Source organism: Ochotona curzoniae, unplaced genomic scaffold, assembly GCF_017591425.1.
Source record: "Ochotona curzoniae isolate NIBS_2020 unplaced genomic scaffold, NIBS_Ocur_1.0 scaffold_2453, whole genome shotgun sequence".
Taxonomy (NCBI): Eukaryota; Metazoa; Chordata; class Mammalia; order Lagomorpha; family Ochotonidae; genus Ochotona; species Ochotona curzoniae.
In genome coordinates, this window is record NW_024467094.1 from 10,032,804 (window position 1) to 10,052,567 (window position 19,764).

The 19,764-nt window shown below is 54.2% G+C and overlaps 1 protein-coding gene across 1 annotated transcript in view; it reads left to right on the forward strand.

Moving 5' to 3' along the window:
- ZZEF1 (zinc finger ZZ-type and EF-hand domain containing 1) overlaps positions 1–9,411 on the forward strand; it is a 110,645-nt gene extending 101,234 nt beyond the window's left edge. The window contains exons 50-55 of the mRNA XM_041001356.1: positions 689–857; positions 1,332–1,430; positions 1,849–2,014; positions 4,567–4,720; positions 5,320–5,391; positions 7,006–9,411. Coding sequence (XP_040857290.1) covers positions 689–857; positions 1,332–1,430; positions 1,849–2,014; positions 4,567–4,720; positions 5,320–5,391; positions 7,006–7,086 — 741 coding nt within the window. The 3' untranslated portion in view covers positions 7,087–9,411. The remainder of the gene's footprint in view (positions 1–688; positions 858–1,331; positions 1,431–1,848; positions 2,015–4,566; positions 4,721–5,319; positions 5,392–7,005) is intronic.
- Positions 9,412–19,764: the final 10,353 nt, after the last annotated feature.

Sequence of the window (19,764 nt, forward strand, 5' to 3'; positions counted from 1 at the left end):
AGAGTGACAGAAACTACTGCACAGCTGGGTGGTCGCCCAGCTGAGGCTTGATTTGCTGAGGGTGAACCTCATTCTCCTCTCCAGCCTCTCCTCTTCCCAGCTTGTTGGGCTCCCCCACCCCCCTGCCCCACACAGGTACTTGGCAGCTCTCTCTCCAAAAAGGATCATCTCCCCATCACCTCCAGACTGCCTTCTCTCTTCTCTGGAGTACCTGTTGTCACTTGTTTTGGACTTCCTGCCCTGGTCCACTGTCAGATGGCCCTTCTGTGGTATATACCTTACCAAAGCTAGCCTTGGAAACCTTCCTTGCCCAAGCTCTCCCCACTGTCCAGAATCTAAATGCCTTATTTTAGTGCACAAAGCCTTAACTATCCCTGCCAGCTTCTCAAGGATACGCCGTACCCTGTTCCACAAAGCACACAGTTAGTTACCCCTGAGGGGTCAGCACCGGGCTTCCCCAGACTGCTCCCATCCCCTGCTCTCCATCTTGCCTCTGGCCCCCTCCCCTCAGAGGCTACTTCTTCACTGGGACACTTGTTTGCCTGCCCTCTGTGCCCCACATCCCAGCCGACTGAGAACTGAGGAGCAGGACCAAGGCCTCCCTCATTTGCAGCTGCCCCAGCGTAGTGACTGGGCTTGGCATGAGGCAACCCACAGGGGTGACAGATGGGTCTGTTTATCTCCTCAGGATAAAGTTCACATTCCTGGTGCAATCTACCTCTCAATCAAATTCGACTCTCAGTGCAATACTGAGGAAGGCTGTGATGAGCTCGCCATGTCCAGCAGCAGTGACTTTCAGCAGGATCGCCACAATTTCAGCGGCTCTCAACAGAAATGGAAAGACTTTGAACTCCCAGGTAGTACCAGAAATACATGGTCCCATAGACTTTTTTAAAGATTTATTTATTTGCTTACTGAAAAAGTTACAGAAAGAGAGGGACAGGGCTTCCATCTGCTAGTTCACTCCCCAGATGGCTGCAACAGCCAGGGCTGAGCCAGGCTAAAGCCAGGAGCTTCTTCCAGGTCTGCCTTGTAGGTACTGGAGCCTAAACACTTGAGTCATCCTCCACTGACTTCCTAGGCCATAAACAAGGAGTTACATTGGAAGTGGAGTAGCTGAGACTGGAACTGGCACCCATAGAGGATGCCAGCATTATAGGCAGTGACTTTACCCACTGTGCCACAGTGCTGGCCTGATCCAACACTCTCCACACAAAGTGTTTAACATCGTGAAGAGAAATCATTGAGTCTCATCTCATCAGAAACCCATCAGTTAGCCTTGCCTGGTACTGCAGTTTGCTGATCTGCTTCTTGATTCTCGTGTGGGCCAGGAGACACTTTATACTACCGCTTTACCTCGGATATGAGCAACACCGAATGGGGCTACAAGTTCACCGTGACGGCTGGACATCTGGGCCGCTTCCAGACAGGTAGGTGTGGGTGCTGTTTGTTCTCCTTTCCCTAAATGGTCAGCCCATGCGGCTCCCTGCCTGTAGGTCCCCTTACATCATTGACTTTTGTTAAAATCAGACACTCTTTAAAACCTTCGAAATCTGACCCACACTCCTTGTCTGTCTTTTTGTGTTGTGGTTGGTAGTTATCAAAAAAGCTTGAATGGCCAGATAAAAAAAGCCTTCTCTCATGGCCTAGAAAACATGCTTATTCTCTCAGAATGTTTTGAAAAAGGGGGCACTAAAATGCTATTCAAGTGGTATTTTTTTAAAAGTCTTAATCCCAACACAAATGTTAATTATCTTGATTGTCTCATCCTGTTTAGTAAAATTATGCAATTGTTTAATTGCAGACTTGTTAAATTGGAACTGTCTTTGTTTTGGGGGGCTTGGCCAGGTTTTGAGATTTTGAAGCAAATGCTATCAGAAGAACGAGTTGTGCCTCACCTCCCATTGGCCCAAATTTGGGAGTGGCTGGTGGGCGTGGCCTGCCGCCAGACTGGTCATCAGAGGCTGAAAGCCATCCACCTGCTGCTGAGGATTGTGCAGTGCTGCTCCCACAGGTAGGCTGTGTGCACCCGACTCTCCTCCCCCTCTGCTTGCCTTTGCACTCTGTTGGTGGTGTGCAAAGATGTGTGTAACTTTAACACCTCCCAGCTCATCCAGTGTTGCCTTTAGGTTGATGCTTTTGGTGTCCTGTGCAAGTAACCTTTGCCTTACTCCAAGGTCATGCAGGTAGTTCCCATGCAAGCATCTACGAACTTGACATGCTTATGTCCGTGATCACCTAGAGTGGACTGAGGGGTGTGGGGGCCAAGTTGACTTTTTCCATGTGGAGCTACACTTGCCGTCCACACACCGCAGCACCACCTGTTCTCCTAGCAGAGGTCCCTAGGCGTGTGGGTGTTCCTTTGGCCTTTTTGGTCCTCCGTGTGGCAAGGTCACACCTTAACATCTGTAGCTCCTGAACACATTCGCCCACCTCGCAGGATCAATCCCTCAGCTCAGTTTTTCATCTTTGAGATTCTCTTGGACCTTTTTAACTGTGCGTATCTTATTACTACAGTCAGAGTATCAGTTTCTATCTGCACGCCCATCTCACCTTGGGGGGTTTTTGATGACTGTGTAGGTCAGTTTTTCTGGAGACCTGAGCTTTCTAGAACTCAGTCCTCTAATCCAAGCCAGTATAGTTGTACATGCCTCCATTGTTTAGGTCTTCGTGGTATTTCATAGTTTCATACGTAGAGGACTTGTGCAACATTTTGTCGATTTATTCCTTGATATTTGTGTTGCTATTACAATTGGTATTTTTATAATTTTATTTTGATTTTGCTGATAAATAGTTAAGTTTTACATAATGCTCTTGGATCCAATGACCTTGCTAAATTTGTTAATTTGTGCGTATGTAGATTCTTGAGTGACCAGTCATGTCATCCACAAATAGCAAGTGTATTCTTCCTCTTGGTCCTTAGAAACTGCCTTGGGCACCGCCAGAACCTCTAGGACGGCGGGGAGCAGGTGTGGGGATTGCGGACATGGTCGCTGGTCACTGTCTCAGGGAGGTGTTGATGATTGAGCCGTTCTCACCCCAGCCTCGCCCTCCTTGCTCAGACCCCACACCTGTAAGGGGCTCCTCGATCTTCTTTCCTGGAATTTTTAAAATTAATTTATTTGAAAGGCAGTACAGCAGAGAAGGAGGTGCAGAGAGAAAGAGAAAAATCTTTCATTCATTGTTTCACTCCCCAGTGGCCACAGCAGGCAGGAAACCAGAAGGAAACTGGAAGCCTGGCACTCCATCTGGGCCTACCACATGGATGGTAGGGGCCCAGGCACTTGGGACATCATCTGTCGCCTTCCAAGGCCCTTTAGAAGGGAGCTGGATCGGAAATAGAGCCAGTGCTTCAGTGTGGGATGCTAGCATCACAGTGATATACCTGCCGTGCCACAGCGCCAGCCCTCTCTCCTGCACTTTTAAGACACAGATGCACAGAATGCCAAACAGAGTGGGCAGTGGTCTTCTAAGTAGCAGACTGTCTCTTTATACAATATGGAGCTGTCATTTTTAAAAAAAAGAGGTGGGGGACTCCCAAGTCAGGGAAGAATACTTCGTGACTAGTGTAATGAGCCCATAGATTGCCTGTGGGAGGGTAGGAAAAAAGCTGGGCCTGTCACCATATCTGTTACTACCAGTGTCTCCATGTCAGTTGTCAGGAACCTTTAGTTGCCTGTGTGCTCAACTTACTGTAAGAAGTGCCTGCTTCTTGTGCGTGTGCGAGGCATGTAGCATCACCCCTGTGTTCAGGGACCCATCGGATACCACAAGATTTGCTCGTAGCCTGCCTCCTTGCAGGGACACACCCATGTTCCTCCATTGTGAGTCCAGAGCCTACCTGTTACCCATTCTGTGCCAGTGGCACTCTGGGAGAGTTAGAGCAGTGCCGGTCTGGGGGCGCAGGCCAGAGGAGCAGCCCACAAGAGGGGGCCTGGCAGGGCCTTTGCCTTGGCTGTTAAAGTGCTTGTCTGGAAACCCAGCTGTGGAAAGCTGGCCCGCTGGCCCATCAACCCACCAACCCCATTATGTGCTTGGGGAGGAGCTCTTCCTCCAAGGCAAAAGCAGCTGCCTTCCAGGCAGTGCTGCAGTGACCAGAATTCTTCCCAACTTCCCTCCTCTGGAGACTGAAGCCCAGCCCCTGCCTGCGCTCTTGGTGGGAGGCCCAGGGCACGGGATCAGCTTCTCTCCCTGGAAAGACTTCTGGCTAAGCAACCAGGAGGGTCTAGGTCCGGGATCAGAATCCTGCCTGTCAGCCTCAGACTTTCCATGGTCACTTGCTTGGTTTTGCATATGCCATCCACTCACTCATCTTTCCCCGGAATGCCTGTCATGGCCCTGTCCCCAGAAGGGCTTCTCCAGGCAGCGCAGCAGTTCCCGTGGACAGGTGGCAGGGCCCCTGGGCTTCCTCGGAGTCCCGGGTGAAGGTGAGGTTCCTCTCTGTTCTCCTGTGCTGCTGGTGATGACTTGGCAGCTGTTGGGGTAGGGAAGGAGGGGGCCCTGCTGTGTCATCCCTGTTCTAGCCTCAGCCCTGACCCCATGTCACCTCTGGGGCTTCTCCCGCAGTGACCTGTGTGACCTGACACTGCTGAGGCCGCTGTGGCAGCTCTTCACGCACATGGAGTATGGCCTGTTCGAGGATGTGACGCAGCCCGGCATCCTCCTTCCACTGCATCGGGCCCTCACCGAGCTCTTCTTCGTCACAGAGAACCGAGCCCAGGTGAGGCCTCCATGAGCTTCCGCTCTGGGTCCTGGGTGCCATCGGGTCTCATAGTGGGGTCTTGTAGCCCTGTGCCTGGGCATAGGCCTGGCTAACCTCCAAGGCGCCCACCTCCCACAGCCCTGGGAAGGCTTCAGGGCGGCCCCAGCCAGCTTATTTTGTGAGGCCTAAAGCCAAAGAAGAAACTCGTCTGCCTGGGATCAGCCCTTGACAGGCATGAATTTTGGAAAATAAAACAGATGAGTTCCTCCTTCTTCCTCCTCTCCTCCCCACCCGGCACAACGAATCCATTGATTGTGAGCGATGAAAGGGCCTTTCAGAGTTTCTTGGTTTACCTCCCGGTTTCATCCGTGAGGTGGGCGTGTTCTTCCTGGTCACCTTGTGGCAGGGCCTGAGCAGGCTCAGCTCTGAAGCAGGCTCCTAGCCCCACCTGGCCAGGCTCCGCCAGCAGCTCTGGGGGAAGTGGTGGGACACAGTACCCAAAACGAGCAGCTCAAGGCTTCTGCGTGTGCGGGTGGGTTCCCCCAGGTTGCTGCAGGTACATGGGGGGTCTGGCCCCATGGCACACGTCACTCTCAGAGCCCACACTCTTTCCACAGGAGCTGGGCTTGCTGCAGGAATACCTGCTGGCCTTAACCACTGATGAGCACCTTCTCCGCTGTGCGGCCCAGGTACTCTCCCCTCGCAGAGCTGGCCCTCTGGGGCAAGTGCCACCACCTCCCTTTCCCACTCGCCAGGACAGACTGCGTCACGAATGCAGACTCCACCCTCCACATCAGTCACTTCTTCCGGTGCTCCAGGAGCAGGCGGGCCCATCTGTCAGCATTGTCCATGTTAAGCCAGGGGTCAGAACACACTAGCAGGAATGTGTGTCTTTAAACCAAAACAGCCCCTGCCTTGAATTTAGTTTGGCAGGTCCCTGAAGTTTCCATCGAGTTAGATTGCAGATATTTTTGGATGTCATTTGCTTCCCTGGCGCGAGAGCTCCTCTTCTGACAGCTGGTTGGTCTCAGGACCCTTCACGCCTCTAAGTCACTCAGGGTCCCCGGGAGCGTCGGCCGCGCTCAGGATATAAATCAGTGTGCATCCTGGGAAGGTGAGCTAAATCTAGAATTAATAGATTAGAAATGGAAACATTTAAACATTTAGTTACCAATTCCTTGGGAAGAAAAAAAAAAAGCAAGTACTCAACCTATCTCACATCAACATAAATGTAGCCTGTTCAGTGAAGCACAATTCCTATGCTTCAAAGCAAAATAACCTCCAAACAGGATGACCCTGTGTTCTGTTTTAAGGCTCCCTCTGACGTCCGGCTTACTGGAAGACAGCTGGGCTCTCAGTCCATGCCTGCATTCTATCTATCGCATTCACATCAGCCTCTGGAAAACTCCATTGTATATTCAGGAGAGAAAGTGGAAAGTGAACCTCATAGACCCAAAAAAGCATGTTAAGAATCACCCGACCCCAGACTCATTTTGTGCAGCTAGGACCTACTGTAACCCAGTTGCATTGAGTGAGACCCAGCAGCTGCGCTCCCCCTAGCTCAGGCCTCTGTCCCTGGGAGAGGGCTGCCCTGACCTTGCTCATTTGGGGTGGCCCCCACAGCACACTTGGGAGAGAGAACCAGAGTCAGAGTGGCCATTTCTTTTCCTCCCAGCAGCTACCCACACTGCTACCACCCATCCCAGCCTCAGGACATCACTCAACAGAGCCTAGACTGGACATTCAGTACCAGACCAACGGGACAGCCTTCCTGGGGCTTTCCCTCCCAGCCTGCCCCGCAGCCGCTCTCCGCTGCTCCCTCACCTTTAGCCCATCTGGCTCCATGGGCCAGTAGTCAGACTCCCCAACCTGTCACCTCTCCCTCACTCCTCCACCTCCCCTTCTTGCTGCCCCCTGCACAAGAATCAGGTGGCACCTGCATTCTCAGCGCCTTCCCACCCCTGTTTTCTGGCCTCTCGTGGTGTGCCTCAGCAGCAGCTCTTTGTCCCCTGTGTGCATTGTGCCCCTATGCTGTGTCTCCCTCAAGACTCCCTGGATCTCAGCAGCCAGCAACCCCTCTGAGACAGTCCACCCAGGCTGTGCTCATTCCACCTTTAGTGCTGCTGTCAGCTCTTCTTCTAGCCTGTGGTCTCCCAGGTTGGGGGGAGGTGCCCATTGACCTGTCCCAGGTCCCTCCATCACCTGCCCCTCTCCTCAGTGCACAGCCTGGGGTATTGCTCTTCAGCACTCAGTGAGCCAGAGGCTGGCTCAGAGCACTGCTGGCCACTCTCTCCCCTCCACAGGCTCTGCAGAACATCGCCGCCATCAGCCTGGCCATCAACTACCCAAACAAGGCCACCCGCCTGTGGAATGTTGAATGCTAGCCCTCGGCGTGTCCTGCATGGGACCAGCTACCTTGCCATCGGGGCTGTGGCACAGACCCTGGCTCCAGGTCAGGGACAGTCCTGGATGGCAGCACACAGCCTCTTGGAGCCGCTCCACCCAGCGCACACTTGCCAGCCCGACCTGTGCAGCTGCACCAAGCAGGGCTCCTGGAAGTGGCATGTGGGAGGCCTTGGAGACAGCAGCTGAGAGCTGAGCCGCCCCCAGGATGAAGCTCATAGAAGCCGCAGATGCCAGAAAGCCTGGCAGCAGCCTCTCTGGAGAAGCTTTGTCTCAGCTAAGTTGGAGCCGCACGCTCACCACAGGCTGAGACACAGGCTGCCTTCCTCAGCGGGGCCTCCGGCAGCAGAGGCCTGACCTGGGGGTCCCTTGTTGCTCATGATTTAAACCAGACCAAACCCACGGGGAGCCCCTGCCAGCCTCTACCGACCACCAGGCAACCAGAACCAGAGCAGGCGGAGTGAGTGAGAGTCCATGCCCTTGGCAGCCCACAGGCCACCCATCCCACGTGTCAGCCGCGTGTTATTTTATTTCAGTTTCCACTTCAAGATTTTAAAGCAGAGCCACAAAAATTCCCTTTATGAAGTCCTCAGGGGAATGGCCAGGCACCAGTCACTTGGGCATGTAAGTTTGTGCTCCAACCAGAGCCTAAAGAATACTCTAACTTCCACACCTGCAGCTGGAATGTCCTCCCAGGAGCTCTCATCGCAGGAGTGAAACAGCACAGCCTGAGGCCACTCTCCCATTGCAGCCTGCTGGACAGGTCTTCGGCTAGCTGTCTCCTCCAGCAATAACCTCATTAGCTCCCAAAAATGCTGTTTTCCATTTTCCTTTTTATGGTTTTCATCTTGCCCTGAAGTGCTGATTGTTGTTCTCTTGCCAGACTTACTCTGTGAAGGGTACAGCAGGGCTGGCACGTAGGCCCCGTACCAGCCGCAGTGGGACTAGCAGGAGGGCAGAATGCCTGCGGCCGCTGCCATAAAAAAAGAGGAACCAGGGCCAGACTCGAGCAGGAGCCAGCCCAGCCAGGGCCTCTATGCATGACCACCTTGCCGCATCAGAGCCCAGCGTGACCCCTGCCTTCTGAGGACCCCTCTGCAGCGTCTGCAGAGGTCTGGATTCGAGGGGCTGAAGCCCGTAGAACTGGGGTGTCTTCCTGCAAGGTTTTTTTAGCTGTGTCAGGAAGCCAAGGTACAGCAGCCTCACAGCTTAGAATCCAGCTCTGAGCCAAGTCCTACGCCTTGAGCGTGGGGCTGTGGTAGGAGTCACGGGCACCAGGCTGGCGCGGGCAGGGCCAGCAAGTTCAGTGGCTTTCATGTCCCGATGCCAAGATGATGCTTGGCCTAGTGACCTTGGCTTGAAGAGGCGAGTGCTGCTTGCTGAGTGGAAACCCCTGTCCCTTCTTTGCTCATGGACAAACTGATCTTGCTTTGCAAACCATCTGTATCCCCAAAGGAGGCTCCATGCTCTGTGCCACTCAGACCCACGTAGCTGTCACCATGAAGAGCCTCCCCTAAGGGTTGTTAGAGCTGGCATGTGCTGGGAAGAGGCCCTGCTCTGGTCACAGCCTCACCAGTACGTGGTCTGAAAGGCAAATGGGAAGATGGCGCCACCCACACTCTCCACACCTCCAACCCACTGAGGGAAAGGTTCACCATATCCCACTTGGGACAGCGGCCACCAGTTCTCCCCAATGCCCAGCAGCAGAAGCCACTGTAAATAAATGCTGGACTCCTTGTAGCTGCTCTCATAGCCCTACCCTTGCTATTCTGGTCTTCCCAGTTCTTCAGTTTGCATGGGACAGGCCTGAGTTTCCTTCACACGCAGCTGCGGCCCTCTGGCCAGCCTCCCTGCAGCCAGTCACACCCCTGCTCCTGGCCACCAGGTGGCAGTGCCGAGTCAGGCCTGCGTGCCCTTCCTGGCCTGGAGCTGCAGCATCCCAAAGGCTTCCCATCCAGATCTCCCCGTCTTGACCCTTCATGGGAGGCGAGACTGCCTGGACCGAGAGAAACCCGGCAGGATTGAGGTGTGGTGGAAACATGTGCCTAATCTATAAAGAAATTCTGTTCCAAATCATACATATTGTACAGACACTGTTCCTAAGGAGAGGAGTGACTTATTTTCATCATTGTTTTTAATTTGTTTTCTTACAGGTTTACGATTTTGAATTTTTCTTATTTGGTTGAAAGGAAGAATTTTGATTATATCAGCTGAGTGAGTTCAGCCTGTAAAAAAAAAAAAAGGATGTTAAGCTATGGTTAAATATGCAAATGAAGATAAATATATTGTACAAATTCTATATAAAACAAAGCTGTGTGTGGACTTTGTGTCCCCTCCCCTGTCATCTTTTTGGAGATGACACCATGCTCACTGCACCAGGAGTGCCCACCAAACCCAGGGCGACATCTGGGCTTCAGGCAGTGGCCACAGCCAGGTTCTAGGCTCCTCCTGGGTGTCGTGGCTTAGTTCCACCACTGATCTCCTCACAGCCCAGTCTGGAGCCTTCTCAGACACAGTCCTGGGAGGCACACTTCATCTTGGAGGCCGTCTTTGACAGCCTGAGTCTGGCACACCCCCTGAGGTACCAGGCTGCATTTCTCTCCCCACAGCATCCTCCACACCCCACCTTGCAGGGAGTTGCACATCAGGCTAAGCAATGAGAAGCTGCCGTGTCTGCTGGTCTGCTGCTCCCTCCCGGCCGCCCGCGGCTGCCCCGCCCTGCTCTGCTAGAAGGCAGAAGGATCAGTAGAGTCTGGCCCGCTGTTAGCAGCAGGCAACCACAGAGGGACAAGGTATTCGGAACCCAAGCTCATCAGAACCCTAGAATGTTCAACCAGCTGAGCTTCTGCATTCTGTAAGCAACCAGGAGCCGTGGGGTCAGCCTGGGGGCGCCCATCAAGTGGAAAGCTAGCCCCAAAGCCACGGCTACAGTGGCTACCAACTCATTCCGTCTGTGGAATGGGCACAGGTGTTGGTCTCCTCGGCCCATGTGGCCTTCTGTTCCCACGGCAGACCTTGTCATGGCCTGACAGCAGCTGTGGCTGGAGATACTTTCTTCTCACGCAGCCAGGACCTGGCCTAGCCACAGCTCAGCTTGCAGACCTGAGTGACTGGAGTCAGCTGCCACCAACCAGCAGGCTTTGTTCGCGGGCTGTTGGCTGTCCCCACCCTCATGTAACGGGTGCCTGTGAAGCAGAAGCCTGCTGGGGGGCTGTGTGGAAGGCCCTGGACCGGTCTGGAGGGCCTGGTGCCTGAGGTGTCACATCTGCCTTTTGCCAGGAGGCTGCCGCAGCACAGAGATGATTCCATGGTCCGAGCATCCTGCATCCCCACTCCTCTGCTCTCATCCCTGCCCGGCTCCCTCCTGGGCATCCATGGAGCCACAGATAAATCTGAAAGGGCTCAGGGATACTTCTTTGCTCCTATTACATCCAGCCACTGAACCCCAGAGTCCCCAAGGGACAGAGTCCCCCATGATACTTCCCAGTGTCGTCCAGCCATGATGAAACGACGTTTGGCAAGCTCCCAAGGAGGCCAGTGCTGTGGCTGGACAGCTGAGCTGCTGCCTGCAATGCCAGCACGCCGTATCACAGCACTGATTCTCGTCCTGGCTGCTGCTTTCCTATCCTGCTCCCCCACTTACATGCCTGGCTGAGAGTGTCGCCATCATCCATGCGGGAGACCTGGGCGGAGTTTGTGGCTCCTGGCTCAGCCTTGACCCAGTCTCAGCTGTTGGCAGTCATTGGGAAAACATCTCTCTTTCACTCTTCCTTTCAGATAAGTACATGGATCTCTTTAAAAGCTGCTGTGGAGGCCCAGGGGTTTGCAGGCTGCCCTCCAGGACAGCTAGGCGGGCAGAAACTACCCACGAGGTCCTCACACAACCTATCTGCTCCGCTGCTCCACCACCCTGCCAGGCAGGATGCCCACCACACAGGCAGAAATCCACACGTGCAGGCAGGCGTCTGAGCCAGAGGGGTGAAGACATGAGGCTGGACGAGAAGGAACAAACCCCAGTCACGTGCAGCTGCCAACAGAGGGCTACTTAGGGGCAGGCTGTAGTTTTCAAGGCAAAATCAAGCAGGACAAAGTGTTGGGTGTCTATTTTCTGTGGAAACACAATGTAATTAATAATAACTTACCTACACCAGGTTCCACAAGAAATTATATCAGGCAAGAATCATCGGGAATCAGTGGCACACCGGGCAGTAAGAGTGGAGGTAGCATCTTTGTCTGTGATTAACTGCTAATTTGTTAAAACTGAGTCACATTAGAATGTGACCAGCTTGGGCCTGGCTTGGTTGCTTAGTGGTTGAAGTCCTCACCTTGCACACAACAGTATCTCATATGGGTGCCAGTTCTAATCCCTCTGGACTCCCCTCAAACCCCACCCTCACCCATCAATTTTCCCATTACCATCTATTTTCATTCCACCTCCAATTTTCCCCAATCTACCAATCCCCTTCATATTTCCCCCCCTTCCTCTTCACCCTTCGCCATTCAACATCAATTCTAATCAACGCAAATATTCCACAACTTTCTATCACCTATCCCTCACTCACAACCATAAACACCAAAAAACACACATCCAAACCCCACCACCCACAAAATAAAAACACACCCCCATATCTCCTCATTAACACCTTCCCCCACCCCCCCCCATCAACCCTTACATTCCCACATTCTTCCCCCCAAACCCTTCCACCAACATTCACATCCTACCAACCATTTTCCCATCCTTTTACATTATCCCCACCACATCATTCCCTCTTCCCCAGCCCACCCAAGTAATCCATCCTCCATCATTTAATACACCTTCCTTCCACCTGTTCCTCCCTATCCTTCTCCCCTCCCCTCCCTCCTCCACATCCTCCCCTTCATCCTTCACCTCTTCACCCACCCCTTTTCTTCCTTCACCCCCCCCCCTTACCTTTTTCCCCTCCCATTCCACACCCCCCATCTTCCTCCCCTCCCCCCCCTCCCCATCACATCCCAACAAACTTAACCCAAAACCCCTCCCCTTTCACTTTTTCTTACCCCAACCCACCTTCCAACCCACCCTCCCCTTTTCCCCCCTCCCCCCCCCCCTCCACCCCCCACCCATCCCCCTTCTATTAAATCAACCCCCAACCACATAGGGTATCTGTGTGTGTGCATGTGAACATGTGTGCATTTTCCAGTGCCCATGGAGATTCCTGAGTGTCTGTCCATGGTACTAGGTATGCTAGACCCTGCATCTCTACCATTCTCTCTCATTCTTTCTGTAACTCTGTCTTCCAAATAACATTTTAAAAAGTCTCTCCTCCTCTATATATCTGACATTCCAATAAAAAAAATCTTTTAAAAAGAAGGAAAAGGGGCCTGGTGCAGTGGCATAGTAACTAAAGTCCTCGTCTTGCACGTGCTGGGACCCCATGTGGGCAATGTCCCAGCAGCCCCATCTCCCATCCTATTCCCTGCTTGTGGCCTAGAAAAGCAGTCAAGGACGGCCCAAAGCCTTCGGACCCTGCACCCCTGTGGGAGACCTGGAGGAAGCTCTTGGCTCCCGGCATTGGATTGGCTCAGCTCCGGCTATTACAGCCACTTGAGTGAATCAGCGGATGACAGATCTTTCTCTCTCCTCCTCTCTGTATGTCTGCCTTTCCAATAAAAAAATAAATCTTTAAAAATATATATACAGAAATGGGGGGTGGGTATTGGCCCAGTAATTAAAGCACCACCAAGGATGCCCACATCCTCTGTCACAGCACCTGGTTCAAGTCTTACCCAGCCTCCTGCTAACGCACACCGTGGGAGGCCACAGGCGAGGGCCACGGGAGAGGCCAGAGTGAGCCTACGCTCCTGGCTCCAGCCTCCTCCGAGCTGGGCTGTCACCGACACTGGGAGAGCCTTCCAGATTGAAACATAAATTTAAAAAGTTAATAGGAGACAATAGATGCCTAATGGTGTGGTAATGACGACAGACATCATCATGAATATGCTAAAACCCACTGGATTGTGATTCACTTGTGTGTGTGTGTGTTTCACTTTCAAATCGTGAGTTTATGTAAATTTTTTCCCTCATATCTTTTTTGCTGGGGCTGCCTGGCATTGTGCTGCATCAGGTTAAGCTGCCACCTGCAACGCCAACATCCCACACACGCTGGTTCAAATCCTGGCTGCTGCATTTCCGATCCAGTTCCTTGCTGACGTGCCTGGGAAAGCAGAAGACGGCCCAAGTGCTTGGTTCTCCGTCATCCACACGGGAAACCAGGATGGAGTTCCTGGCTCCTGGCTTTGGCTCGGCTCAGTCCCTGCTGTTGACACCATTTGGGGAATGAAGTAGCAGGTGGAAGATCTCTCTCTGTAACTCTGCCTTGCAGATAAATAAATACATCTTTTTTAAAAATGGAGGTGAAACAAGGACATTCCCAGATAAAAACTGAGTGAGTTTATTCCTAGGAAACCTGCCTTCCAAGAAAGATGAGAGGAAGTTCCTTGGGCTGAAGGCAAGTGACCTCAGGGGGCCATGTGACTGCAGAGGAAGGTGGGAGCGAGCCAGGATTAATTAAAGAAGACAGCAACAGCCCTCCCCTTCCCCATCCAAAGGCCACTGTATGAAACTGGAAACAGTAAGCCGGCAGCGGATGGATGGGCCTACTGCACACAGACACACAAGGCACCTGCCACACGCAGGATGAAGGAGGGGTATGGTCAGAGCTCCACTGGGCCAAAGCGGCAAGGTCTCTGCCTTTCAAGCAAACCTTTGAAAACAGTAAGTGTTCGAAAGGGGGCAGAGCTCGCATCTGTTTGTTCTCCCTGTCAGCCTCAGGCTGCAGTGCCTCTCAGACCCTGGCACCCTCCTCCCCACTGCCAACATGTGGGCCTCCCCCTCTACGGATCGCCTCCCAGCAGCCAGCCACTTGTCCCAGTGGAATGGCCCCAAGTGCAAGGTCATCCAGGCCAGAAGCCCTAGGCTTCTACTAATGTGTCCGACAGGAGGGCCACAGGCCACTGCTGCTTCACTGCTTCTTCAGAGCCTGGCTGGAAGCCCCACCCACACCCAGGGGCGGGCCCTACAGGATGGAGGGGTGGGGGGCAGGGGCTCCTGGAAGCCGTCCTGGAGGCAGCACACCCAATACTCCTATGTCCGTCACCAGTGTCCAGCCTGGAGCCTGGCGATTGTCCAAATGTGGGCTGAATGAATCATGTGTAAACATTTAGACACAGAACATGTCGGGCCAGCTTGAGCCAGAAGGCTGGGGGCTGGAGGGGTTGTGAGAATGGGATTTGGGGGCAGGGAGAGCAGCAGGGCCCTTCTCCCCACCTCACCTCCCCTGCAGATGGAAATGTTGAGTAAGGCTAACGTCCATAAAATCATAAACAAATGTCAGGCTGGGAGAATAGCAGAAGGCTGTTGGCCGATGTGTAGAAAAGAGTCCTGGCTAATCAATAAAGCACAGCTCGCCCACCAGACACTGATGTATCCCAGAAGACATAGCAGGAAAAGAGTGCCTACCAGCCTACCTTGCAAGGGTGAGAAAGAAGGATCCAGGCCGCCCCACCAACCTCCAGAACTGAGCCCCCAGGCCCAGCGAGTGGCGTTGCCACAGTGGTCAGAAGTCCTCCCACTCCTTTTCCAGGGGTCCCTCTGTGGAACAGCTAGACAAGGCACCAGCAGAGGGAACCCTGGAGAACCGAAGAATTGATTCAATGTAGTATGAGACGGGGCTGACATTGTGGCGTAACGTGTTAAGCTGCCCACAGCCATGGCCGCCTGTCAGCCCCTGTGGGAGTCCCAGCTGCTCCATCTCCATCCAGCTCTCTGCTAATGCACCTCAGGAAGCAGCGGCAAATGGCCCGAGTGCTTGGGACCTCTACCACCTACAGACGTCCAGACATGGAGTTCCGGGCTCCCGGCTTTCGCCTGGCCTAGCCCCAGCCATTGGCCATTTGGGAAGTGAACAGCAGGTGCAAGATGTCTTTCTGTATCTCCCCAGACCGTCCTCACCCATACCCCTGCATGGTAATTCTGCCTTTCAAATCTTAAAAAAAAAAAAAGAAAAAAAAGCCTGGCACAGTGGTCTAGTGGTTGAAGTCCTCACCTTGCACACTCTGGGATCCCGTACTGGCGCCAGTTCTAATCCCGGCAGCCCTGCTTCCCATCCAGCTCCCAGCTTGTGGCCTGGGAAAGCAGTGGAGGACGGCCCAAAGCCTTGGGACCCTGCACCCGCGTGGGAGACCCAGAAGTGGTTCCAGGCTCCTGGCTTCAGATTGGCACAGCTCTGGCCATTGCGGTCACTTGGGGAATGAACCATCAGACAGAAAATCTTCCTCTCTGTCTCTCCTCCTCTCTGTATATCTTATTTTCCATTAAAATTTTTAAAACAAAAAAGGTCCAACATGGATGATTAAAGTAACATTGTGTATATACATATGTATATAAATATAAAAACACCCACCACGTATCACTAAAGTGGAAAACCAATTGAGAATTAAAAATCCCACTCACATAAGAAAAACTGCAGCTTTTACCTATGAAATCTAACAAAATTTGCAGTCAAATTTCACCCTGAGCAGTCACCAATAGTGGTGAAGTGGTGAAATGATGGGAAATGTTATCACCTTTTTCTTATCTGTATTTTGGATTTATTTTGCTACAATAATCGTGGAGTTCTTGTATAATAAAGACGGAAAATCGTTTTTTCATTTTCTTCTCTTTTTTTTCAACGTTCTATTGTGAACAGTGGCATTTTGAGTTGTGTTTTTGACTCTGCCCCAGGCTTGGCTTTCAGGCCCTCGGGCTGGACTCCACGGAGGGCTTCCTGCTTGGTGAATTGTGTTTTTTCCAGGTTGCCTGAGAGGCACTGGGCGTCTGGAACAAACAGGGCGGCTGCCCTTGCCCTGTTCTCACGGAGCCTGGAGCCCGGGCAGCCCCGGCCCTGGAGGCTGAGCTCCACCCTGAGCGGAGCCTCGGGTCCGGGCCTCAAACCCACCCGCGCTTTCTTCGAGAACTTCAAGAACGTTCGACCCCTCTCTCTCCCCAGCAGGAATAGGCACATGATCGAGACCTGGCCAATCAGAGGCTTCAGTTCCCATGCGGGGCTGGCCATGTGACCCAAGTCGGCCAATGACACTCCGCCCCGGGACTTGAGGGGCGCTAAGGCGGAAGAAGAGGTTTTCTCTGCCCTCGAGTGGCCCGGCGAGGAAAGCATCAGCCAGAACCACTGGGGGTCCCAAGTAGACCGCCCGAGGAGCAGTTGCCCACGCGAAGCGTGAGTGTCCCATGTTTGTGTGCCAACAGTGAGTTAGGGGCCCTCAGGAGGCCCTCAGCCAGGAGATGCGGCTGCCTCTGCCCAGCGGGCGCCGGCCTCGTCCAGTTGCAGAGCCCTGGTCTTGCCTGTGGCCTCCCCCACCAGCTCCGAGCCTCCTGCGGGGCGCAAGGTCCCTGCAGCCCGTTGTCCGGTGGTGTGTCTGCATTCACGACCCGGGAGCCGTGGACTTGGCCAGGCCCCGCGTGGCAGCTTCCAGGCGTGTGTGGACATGGGCTTCCAGGCGTGTGTGGACATGGGTTTTTCTACCGTCAGGTTTTAGCCTTTAACGTCTTGTCCCTGGGACTGTTGGAAACAGGTTGGCATGTACGCAGCCTACTTTCTCTTACTCCGTGAGCAGTCTTTTTGTTCTCTTCCCAGGGTCCTGGGGTACCCAAACGCTGTGTGTCCTGATCAAGTTCAGTTTCTCAGGCTTGTCTCTCCTCGCCTGTGCTCCCGGGACTGCTCTGGCAAGGTCAAGGTCGGGAAGGTTTACCTGTGACAGGCTCCTTGGTCATGAATGAGCACTTGTATTGAGGGTCTGGCCTCATCCTCTGGCCATGGGCTTCCCTTAGGGTCTCAGCTACCCAGAACGATTGGAAGTCCCAGGGGAGCGCACAACCCCTCTTTTTCGGGCAGGACATGTCCGTTTACCATGGTTTGGGTGTGAGAGTGAGAACAGCTGCACTAGAAGGAAGCGCTGTTGTCAGGCAAGACAGGACCAAGAGATCAGAAGTGAGGGCGGAGATGAGGCCGGATTGGAACCCAGGAGGGCACCTGGAGACGCCTGGTAGGCCTGCAGATATAGGCTCGGTGGGTGCTGGGACCTGGGGTTCTTGGCCTGGTCTTCTCGGCCCCTGGCAGTGCCCTGACCTGGTCTCCGGGCAGGAGATGGTAGTGTGTCCCGGCACTGCCGTGTGGGGTCAGGCTCATGAGCTCCGGAAGGCAGCTGTCAGGGCTCGGGCTCTGGCTGCCGTGTTACTGGGACCCACTGCACTGGCTGGGCAACTGTCCCAGGCAAGACTGTGTTTGGCTTGTGGTTCTGGAGAAGAAAGCCTGCGTCTGGAGAGGACCTTGCTGTGTGCTCAGCCGGCCACAGATGTCACACAGGCAGGGCAGCAGCAGAAGGGGGGGGCCAAGAGTGACACTGTCAGCTCATTCACACGGGCATGCTCCTTGCCTCCCACTCACCAACACTGCAGTGTTAAGTTTCCAACATGTGAGCCTGGCGCAGACATCCTGATCCGGTTGCTTCACCTCGCTGAGCCTCCAGACCCCCAGAGAAACCATGAACAAAGGCACGTGCTGTGTCCCAAACTCCACCAACTTCCTCGGACAATGAGCAGCTAACGGCAGGTACCTGAGGAGTTGGAGAGGTCTGGGGGGGAATCTCCCATCCTCCATCCCCTCATTCATTTCCCAAATGCCCGTGACAGCTAGCAAACCCATCTGGGTCTCCCCTATGCAATGGAGGACCCCAGCCACTTGAGCCCTCACTGCCATCTCCCAGAGTCTGCATGAGCCAGAAGCCAGAGCTGAGAATAGAACCCAGGCCTTCTGGTGTGGGAGGTGGGCATCTTCAACAGCATCTTTGCCACTTGGTCAGACACCTGCGTTGATGGTGATTTTTCTCATTTCTTTACCATATTGGGAGTTTTTACAGTGAAGCCGAATGCACTGATGGGTAGAAACAACCAGAAGGTTTAGGACTTGGGTCTGAGTGCCACAGCCCGCGCCTGCTCCCAGACCGGGCAGGAGGCTGAGGGCGAAGGCCACACTATTGGTCTGACCTGAGCGTATCCAGGCTGCGCTGGGCTGGGCGCCAAGCATGGCAGGAAGCATTTGCTGCCAGCAGTGGCGGCCCTTTGTGTCTGGGCTGCTGGGGCAGGGAGAAATGAGACAAGCCCTGCCTGCCAGGGCCTGTGTGGGCTTCTTGCCTGGGCTGAGGGGGTGCGGGGCCCAGTTTACAGCCCTGGACCTGTGACCTGCTCAGATTTTTTGGGGTTGGGGGCCTGGAACCCCAGCCTGGCCCTAGAGGCCAAGGTCTCCATGCAGGGCCTCTCCTGTCTGCCACCCCCCCACCGGAGGTCATGGCACTGGTGGAGAGTGCCCTCCACTGTCAGGCTGTGGGCGTGGGCTATGCCACACTACTTTGGGGGGAAACTGGCATTGTGTTCTCAATGGTCGGCTGTGGAAAAATCACACACGAAGCTGGGTAAACAGACAGACAGGGGTGGCTGTCACCATGGCAACCATGGGGTGGAGGAGGCAGCCTGGGGCTGATGCAGGGAGGCCAGGGTTGGGCCCAGATCACAGTGGAGCCGGGAGCCTGGGAATCTGAGAGGTAGCCCAAGGAGGCTAGAACTCCAGGAGCGCCCCGGGGTCGCCTGGGGCTCCAGGGCCATGGCAACACCCAAGCCTCCCAGCCCCAACCCTTCTACTTGCTGCTTTACTGGACCCACAATGGCAGGCACAGAGATAGCAGACATTTCTTTCTGAACCACTGTCACGGGGAGGAGGCTCTGGGGACAGCTGGATTCTTCATCCTCCAGAGCCCAATGTGGACTGATGCCCAAAGTGAGGAGCCTTCCAGGTGAAACTGAGAGGGGTTCCAGTGCTTGGTGTTGGTATGTTAGATCTCTACAGTCTCAGGAAGACACGGGCCGTGGGTATGTCTGGCTCGAGCCCACGGGTGGCATTAGCACCAGGCCTCAGAAGACAAAAGATTGAGTGGCTAACACTCTGGGCACACTGTCATCTGCCACCCCAAGAACACCTGCTGCCAAGGCGGGTGGCAAGTACTCGGTGAAGTCCTTTGGCCGGTGTGGGCCCCTCTGAGCATTTTGGGCGATCAGGCTGGTTTGCTGTTGGGAAGTACCTACTTTCTGTTTGTAAGGATGAAGACAGAGTAGAAGTTACCCTTCCAGAATCCTCTGGCCCTGCAGAAGTCGGGTAGGGGTCCTGCACACAGCCTCTTGTCTACACTGGAGGCCCTGGGCAGCTTAGCCAGGGCCTTTGAGCCCCTGACTGCCTGAGCCGGCCCGCCTGGAGCCGGCCTGTGGTGCTGTCTAGAGCTGCCGTGGTAGCTCACAGGGAGATGCTAGTCAGGAGGTCCCTGACTGACAGCTCGCAGCCAGCAGGATGGCTGGCCATGCCCATGCCCACCAGTATCCCTCCCTCCGGCCTCCACCCACGGGCTGTGCCGTAGCATCAACACATGTGACTCCGTGTGGCCGATTGGGACATGACAGGGATCAGTTCAGCAAAGCCCGCCTTCCATGAGGCCAGAGTGATTTCTAGAACAAGCACATCCAGAAGACGGCCCTGGTCTGCTTTCCCAACTATGGCAGGCCTGGAATTTGCTGTCCT